The 8,419-nt window shown below is 45.0% G+C and overlaps 1 protein-coding gene across 1 annotated transcript in view; it reads right to left on the bottom strand.

Annotated features, from left to right (window-relative positions):
• Positions 1-2,153: 2,153 nt before the first annotated feature.
• Positions 2,154-8,419, bottom strand: part of LOC311010985 (PDZ and LIM domain protein 3-like) — a 7,469-nt gene continuing 1,203 nt past the window's right edge. The window contains exons 2-7 of the mRNA XM_084005664.1: positions 6,034-6,185; positions 5,053-5,137; positions 4,781-4,968; positions 3,546-3,673; positions 2,668-2,779; positions 2,154-2,490 (exon numbers count right to left, since the gene is read on the bottom strand). Coding sequence (XP_083861790.1) covers positions 2,301-2,490; positions 2,668-2,779; positions 3,546-3,673; positions 4,781-4,968; positions 5,053-5,137; positions 6,034-6,185 — 855 coding nt within the window. The 3' untranslated portion in view covers positions 2,154-2,300. The remainder of the gene's footprint in view (positions 2,491-2,667; positions 2,780-3,545; positions 3,674-4,780; positions 4,969-5,052; positions 5,138-6,033; positions 6,186-8,419) is intronic.

Raw genomic sequence — 8,419 nt, 5'->3', positions numbered from 1 at the left:
CTTATCTGTGGTGAGAACATGAAATACTCCCCGTTTCGAGGTTCCACACTGAATCGGCTGCAGCCACAGACGTCACACACACTTTGGTTTAAACCTCTCAGCCCAACGCTGCAGCTGTTAAAACATCAACATGTAGGTGTCCTTGTGAAATACTCAGTGTGTTCATTATCTGCACCAACCATTTGAGTTCCTACGAGCAGCCACAGATGCATTCGGCCCTAAAGTCACCACTTAACACGGTCACTAGCTAAACTGTGACACCCGTTGGTCCCGTTGGTCCAGTCTGTGTTCTGTTGAACTTGAGTGTGTTTGAGTATCGATCGTGAAACAAGCAGAACATATCGGTTAGATATCAACATCTCGAGATGCACGGTGATGTAGCGGTCTATAGAAAGAAAATAGTTCCTACATGGACAGTGTCTTGAGTCTGTCTTCTGTTTTTTATCCCTAACTATCCCTTTAAGACCTCACTCCGGTTTGGGTTCTGGTAACTTAACAATAACTCAATAATCCAAATAATATGAGTGCAAATATAAAACACACAGTCTGCCTGGTGCCTTGGTTTGACTACATCTGTCTACGAGGCTCAAAGAGCTAGAAACTTATACTTTAGCTCCCCCTGCTGTCCAAACAGGATCTCACCACACTTCTCTCAATATTCAGTACACTGTATTTTTAATATGAGCCTATTGATGCCAATGCCAAAGAACAGTGACCGGAGAGTTTTGAATTGTATTCCTTTTTTTGTGGTTTCCTTGTTTCTAGTGAGTTCCCTGACTTTATTTCACTACATCAGGACTCCCAGAGGTCCCAGTACACCAGTCTGCTAGCAGCACTGGTCAACTCCATCACTGTGGCTGCTGGCCAGCCATGATGGACGATGAAGACCAGACTAACCACGAACACCAGATGTACCCAGATGTCTCTCACGGCAGGCATGTTGCATTTCAGACGCAGCTTGAAGGAATGTGCATCGTGTTAAACGCAGAAGAGAAATGTATTGCTTATGAATTTTCTGGTGGACCATGTTGTGATGTGTGATTCCCCAGATTTGGGCTGATTGGGAAGTCTCATGATGAAAACCTGTCTTCATAAAACACCTCTTCTATGATAGGTACATGTCTATATAGGGTTTCAATGGAAATAGCTAAATAAACCTGCAGGATGAGGTTATCATGAGGCATCAACTCTTCAGCGAATGAAAGAGATCTGTCTTGAAGTGAGTAACCGAGTGGAGAGGACTTTACTCAAATTAGGCTTCAGAAACCTCCGAACCAGGCTGAACTAAAAAAAAACAACCTGCAGACTAGAGCTCAGGTCTGAACCAGCCAACAAAGACAAGCAGAACACGCCAAACCTGGCTGAATCAGAACACAAGCTGTTCACGTCTGAACCAGCCAACAAAGAGAAGCAGGAAGTCCTGGGTGAACGGTTCCCCAACTCTCTTAAGCCCGACAGGAAAGGAGTCGCCACACTCTGATTGGCCAAGAGGCTAAATGCACCAAGCTGCCTTCCATTCCTGATGAGGAGGCGGAGCCAGAATCCTGTGCACCAGGTGATCTGAATGACTCTCTGATTGGTTGTGATGTTCAGCTGAAATGAATCAGAACAAGGTGCTGCTTCAGTGTTCTCCAACATGCTGATATTTACAACATACAATACCGTGTTCACCGCTTTAGTTAGCGCGCTAACATGCTAACATCTGCTCATTTCAAACACAAGTTGAGATGAAATTGGAAAAATGTCTTTTTAACCCTTTAAGATCTCCATCATGTATGCAAAACAATATCTTTATATTTTTATGCTCTTATATAAAAAAAAAAATTGGTGTGCTTATATAAGCTATTACCAACGGATATCAATCAACAACACACGTTCTCGCCAGCCACCTGTTAGCCTTCCAATGAAATGTGACCGTTTGATTTTTCACCCTCCTTATATTCAGTTTCTTTAGTAGAGAAGCTGAAACGCTCCAACTTCCATTTCACGTGTAACTAAAGAGGGAAATTCAACCTCAGCAGGAAACGTCCTCTGGGGACCATGAATGTCTGCACTAATGTTCATTGTAATCCATAGAAGCAGAGATATTAGTTTACTGTCTCCTGCATGCTGTTTGGAGGTTCTTTTCACAGACTTCACACACACTATGAGTGGAGCAGAGGCCTTTATTGGAAAGACATGAAATAGTGAGAAGTGAGATGTATGAGTCTCAGTGTGTTCCCTATGTCATCGTCTGATACACGCAGATTAAACACATGAAACAGGTGCTGCATGCGTGCGTGAGTGTCTGAGGTGTGAATCTATGCAGAAGGGAACGTCGTGATGAGGTCGTGACCCTCCGGCGGTCTCATCCGGGCCCGGGCGTGAGTCTCGCAGTACAGCTGGCCCTCCACGAAGAAGTAGCCCTTCTGTTTGAGGTTGACGTCGCAGTCGGAGCACACGAAGCAGCCGGGGTGGCGGTACTTGTCCCGCGCCTTCACCACCGTCCCGCTGCAGCGTGGAACAGAGTGAACAACAGAGTGTGTGGTGAAGAAGTTATCACATACACAACACAAACACTGCACCAACAAGACAAAAGAAAAAGACATAATCTGATACATTTACTTTAAAAACGATCAGATTTGCTACTTGAATGTGAATCACAGATGATTTTCTATTTTTACTCACACAATCCCATTCCCACACTTGTCACAGACGGGCAGCTTCTGCAGGTTTCCTGTGGGCGTAGTGGGCTTGGTGGTGGGGGCTTTTACTGTCCGGGTCACGATGGGACGAGTGCCTGGGGGGGGGAGGGACACTCAACATAAGACCCTCTACGTAAACACATCAGTGAAAACAAACCACTCGTGAGGAACGAGACACTTGTAGACTCTTGAAGGCTAATGAATGCGTGCAGTGATGCACATTTCAGCTCCATCAGGATGCATCTTTACAACCATGAGGAAACACATGGAGGAGTGCTTTGTCACGACATCGTGGAGCCGCTATTGTCTAGCATGTTGTGTGCGTTAGGAAACCGGTTCGTCATACGTGTTGCATGCAGGATTTAAACACTGATGTTATCTGCAGGAGTTACAGCACGGTGGCTTTTAGGGTTGTTGGTTCAATCCCTCCGCTTGTCCACATGTGCAAGTGAGAGTGTAAAATATAAGGAGAAAAGTGATGGAGAACTACAATATTATCCCTCCAGAATGTAATGTATCATTAAAATTAATCCTTTAAAACAACAACAATCAGATTGTGAAACAACAAAAAATACAAAAACAGCATCTCATGAAGAGAAAACTGCAAAATCGTTTTCAACTAACTTTGAAAACTTCTGCTTCATATTTTAAGTATTTCTTTAGCATCGTTTAGTCTGTGACATCACCTTTTCCAACTAAGCCCCGCCCACTTCCAGCCAGCAAGAAGAGATCAGAGAAAAAAAGAAGAAAATCAAACATCTCTCATATGACAGATCCAAAAACGTCGTGTATATATATTCTCTTGTCCCGCTGCAAACATCTGAACCTGAGAAGCTTTCTAGAGGAAGACGAGGAGCTCACCATCACTGTCGATGAAGTCCTGCAGGGCTTTGAAGGATCCGGACTGCCGAGGCTGCTGGGGCTCCTCCTGGTCCCGCTGCAACATCTGGTACACGTCCGAGTCCTCGATGCTGGTCAGAGTCCTGGGGCTGAGTCCAGATACACACATATATACATATACACATATATACGAGGACAAGACCTGGTCAGGATCGTCAGGAAGAAGTATTCAGAGGCTTTACTCAAGTAAAAGTACTGATAGGACCAGGTGTAATCACCTTGAGTCAAAGTATTAACAGATAAATGGTGCCTGTGTGATGTTTTAATAAATATTACTGCAGCATTAATGTATATATATACTGTTGGGCAGGTTAATCAACAAGCAATGTATCAAAGTCTGTAATATCATATTTGTAGCTCCTCTGAGAACCACGTATCTTTAAAAAGTCCACTTTTCATAAGCTCTGACAAACAGCTGTTTTCAGCTGACGATGCATTTAGCAGCTGTTTTTAAATTCATCGTTTCTTTAGGTTAACTGTTCAGCCGTCAGACAAACAGAGGAATAAAAAGGCTGTGTGAAGTTGCATAAAAGGGGAATACTCAAGTACTTGGGTAAAGTATTTCACTCTATAGGTTTTATGACAGTAACAACTGAAACTTCTCCCCCCGGAGCACCAGTCAACTTGACTAGCAGGGATTCGTGCTCGTGGCAAAAACGATGCCTTGCATTGTGAACTGCATTCTTTTTTTTTTTTTATAGTTGTGGGAAAACAATCAGGTGAGAAGAAGCAGCTGCAGATTAGAAAGCAGCAACATGGGGGCGACCTTAAAAGGAGACGACGAGGGTTGGATGCTGAATGATGGATGAGGAGGAACATTCATGAGCTGGACCACGGAGAGGACCAACGGGGAAGAGGAGGGTGATCAATGAAAGGTTTACAGCATGCTCTTTTACATATTGTAATAACCGTGTTCTATCCTATAATAATTCTGTTAGTCGGCTGCTTATGAAGACACTGAAATCTCCTCCATGGCGTATTTGATGGTGTGCAGATTAGTTGCTGTGGCTCGTAGTGATATATACTCTCAGGGTGCCGTAGATCAGGTAATGAAATCCACATGTTGCTGCTGATGTAACAGCGAAGCTGAAAGAAGTAGTACTTCTATGGAGCGGCGCAGGAGTCCTAAAAGCTGGAAACAAGGTGTTAGGACTCGGTTTTGCCAAGCTCAAGCTGCAGCCAGTAAGACCCATCACCTCTCGGGCTTGGGAACGACCAGGCCCCGGATCTGGCCCTCCATGGCGTCCTGGATGTTGCCCGAGGAGTAGAGGCCGATGGGCGTGTTGTAGGCGGCGCTGACCACCTGATGCGTGTCGTCGAGGTTCGCCGCTGCAATGAAGGGCTGGGCTTTCCGGTTGTGAGCAGAACCGATGGGCTTGTATTCCTGCAGGGGAGAAGAAGGAAGAAACGTTGTTATGGAGACCGTCGTGAAGCAAACCGCCACGTTTAATAAACGTGAAGTCCAAACCTGCTGCTCGGCTTCCAGGTTCATCTTGTACGGGTGGGCGTTCCCTCCCTCCACCACACGGGGCGACCACAGCCTGGCTTCATTCCTGGAAGGTGAAACCAGGTCACGAGGTCACCGCCACAGGATGGTGATGCTGATGAACTGACTGGACGTAATCCCAACCTATAAAACATCCTAACTGAGGTTTGAACTTCTGCTCTCATGCTGCAGGACTCCAGATTGGTCTTTTTGAAGGTCTCAGACAAAGAAGCTTTCATTTTGAGCCTGGTGAAGACCACATCTGCCGGGATCACTGAATAGCCTGATTTTTTGTTAACATCATTACAATGATAGCCCATAGAAACCACCAGGGGCGTTAAATTAAGGGAATTACCAATGATATATATATTCTCTCAAAAAGAGCAAACCCATCTCCATTGTGGTTTCATTTTTGGTTGAAATAGTCAGAAGCTCTAAACATTTATAACAAAATATGACCTTAACTGCAAAAAAGAAATACATTTTTTACTTAAATGAATAATTATAATTCTTTGGCATGTTTGTCATATGTGGATATACAATGATGCTTGCTGGGTAATATGTATGTTGGATGTTGTCCAATATCAAGTCTCTAATTGATCACACGACGAGACGACAGTTCAGTATATAGAAGCTAGTTTAGGTGCAAAACGGTTTGCATGTTCCACATTTTATCATAAAGCCTGATGCATTGTGGGTCTGGTCTTTTGACCGGGAACCACTGCTGTATGACATCAGTATGTAATCATGGCCACATGAGCCTGCTGGACACGGTGGAGTACAACATGTAACCCAACACGACAAGAACTTAATTTTAGAATCAACCAACAGCTGTCCGATACACAAACGGAGGGATATGAGTAATAACTGCAGAGCTGACGTTTCCATGACAGTGTGCAGGTGCTGCCTCTACTGTGTCTGTGTGTGTGTGTGTGTGTGTGTGTGTGTGTGTCGCTGTATGACCTTTCCACAGTGAGACTCAGCTGATGGATGGACTCTTTGATCTTGTTCTGGGCCTCGCAGTGCAGCATGTCTCCGGCCGGGACGCCCTCGATGGCCAGGATGACATCACCGGCACACAGGTTGGCCACGGCCGCCTTGCTGCCCGGCGTGATCTGGAGGGATTACATCACAGCTCTTTTGACAGGATAATATTAGTTTGATCAAAACGTGCATGAGGCTGTGACCTAAAAACATGAACATTCACGAGTCATGACATCCCTCCATGTTTCTATCCTCACATCTAAGTGGTTGGAGCCTTCTAGCAACAAACGTTCTGGTGTTTCCATCGGGCAGACATGTTGCCGGGTTACTCCAAACACAACTGTGACTGTGCAGCTTTTTAAAGAACCTCTGTACCGTATTATTTAGTGGTTGCCGAGGGAACAACGCAGGATATATGTGTCGGTGTCCATCACATCCATCTTCACTAGTCTTTGCTCTTAAATTGCACGTAAACTGAATGTAAGTGCCATCTCAGTGCATAATCTGGAAGAACAAAACACACTGTCGCCCGGAGAGGTGGAATATTTAGTTTTCAGACACAATCCTCTGTTTATTCCTATTTAAATGCATCATAATCACCTTTGAGGTGCATTGATTGCATTATGTGTCCCAATTACCCAGGTGAAAGGAATTCAAGACATTCTACAGTGAATGATTATTGTGCTCTTATAGTGATTGTGACTCCCTGTGTTCTGTCTCTACATAAAGGTGAAGGTTCACAGGTGAGGCAGCGGCCTCGTGAAAAAGCTTCCGTCTGCTCTCCATCACCGGCACCTCATCTCCTCACACACGACTCCACCGCTCGGCCCCCTTGTTCACGAGTCTCACCTGACCTTCGATACAAAACACAGACTCCACTAAGAAGATTTAGAATCTGCTCCCTGGGTCGGCGCCCCGCTCGGTATGCCTGCATGTAAACCGGCCCTTGTCATGGAGATCCAGTAAACACCGAGCGACAGCATCCAGATGGAATATTCCGTCGGCCGGCGAGCCACCAAGACGAGCACGAACTCCCAGAGAGGGTCACCGAGGAAATACCTCAAACCCCCAACTGCACTTCCACTAACCGTGACCTATGATGAGCCCTATTGCATTACGGGACGCCGCCGACACCAGGATGCTGCATTGCAACGTGAATGAGGTCATCTGCCTATAAATAACGGTGGATGAACGTGGCCAAAGAGGGGAGCGGTGATTTACAGCCAGCGTTTTGTTGGAGTGCTGTCGCCCGACGGTTTTACTGCCTGATGTCTGTTAACCTGCACGACGCTGCTGCTTTATTGGCTTCTGTAACGCAGCTCCGCCTTCATGTCAGACGTTTGTCTTTGTTTAAAGTGCACACATCTTTTCTCCTTCATCCCGTCCGTCTGTTTGCCAACTTTCCTTTTGCTCTTTGTCTTCGCCGTTTCTCTCCCTTTCACTGTTTTTACTCAAAGCTGCACTCGTCAATATGTCAGCAGCGGATCATGAGACAATAAAGTAAGCAGGGATCACTCTGAGTGAATGATCACCTGACTGGAGGGAGTGGGAGGAGACTAAAACGGAGCAAAAAGGAGATGGGACTGACACAAAACACAACACTGGCTTCATATTTACAGTCTACATCCAGTCAGACTACTTTTCCCATAATGCAACTCAGTTGCAAAGTCCCTACCAGCCTGGTAAATGCCTGCCTTGACCCGGAGGTCAATCTTTCTGACCTTTTGTCCTGTAAATAAAGGCATCAACCAATCACGTTGTAACGAACAATCCTTTATTTATTTATCTCTCTTTTCGGCCTGCATTTATATTTTTGTTGACATCGATCATATATGCACACACACCTAATTATCCCTTATTACCATTGTTACATTTATTATCATGATTATTATTATTTTGTTATTGTTGTAATAACGTTTTGTTAGCTTAGCTTGAGAGTAATAGTATACTTGTCTTTGTATCCTATGTTTGTATGTCTTGAAACATTGTCCTTTATCGATTCACAATGTTATTTTGCACTCATAAAAATAAATAAATGAATAAATAAATAAATAAAATCACAGTCAGCTGAAATAACCCCGATGACATCACCGGGGTTATTCCCTCAGAGCAACAGGAGACGCCATACAACTGTTTCCACAGGCTTCTCATGCCATTCAGATCACGTAAACTGACCTTGAGGTGTAAACTGTGCGGCGTGGCCCTTTAAGGCCGCTGTCTGCTGAAGAAAAGAGATGATTATCGCTGTGTTTACTTTCCTCCACCAGCTGGGAACACCGGCGCTCACAGGAGGATGTTCCTGACCAAACATGGCAGTGAAGCGAAGCCGGAGAGTTCAGAGACGGGACGTTTTATATCAGAGCTT

Source organism: Eutrigla gurnardus, assembly GCF_963514095.1.
Source record: "Eutrigla gurnardus genome assembly, chromosome: 3".
NCBI classification, from domain to species: Eukaryota; Metazoa; Chordata; class Actinopteri; order Perciformes; family Triglidae; genus Eutrigla; species Eutrigla gurnardus.
Note: the sequence above shows the minus strand (reverse complement) of the source record. Positions and strands in the feature narration are given on the sequence as shown.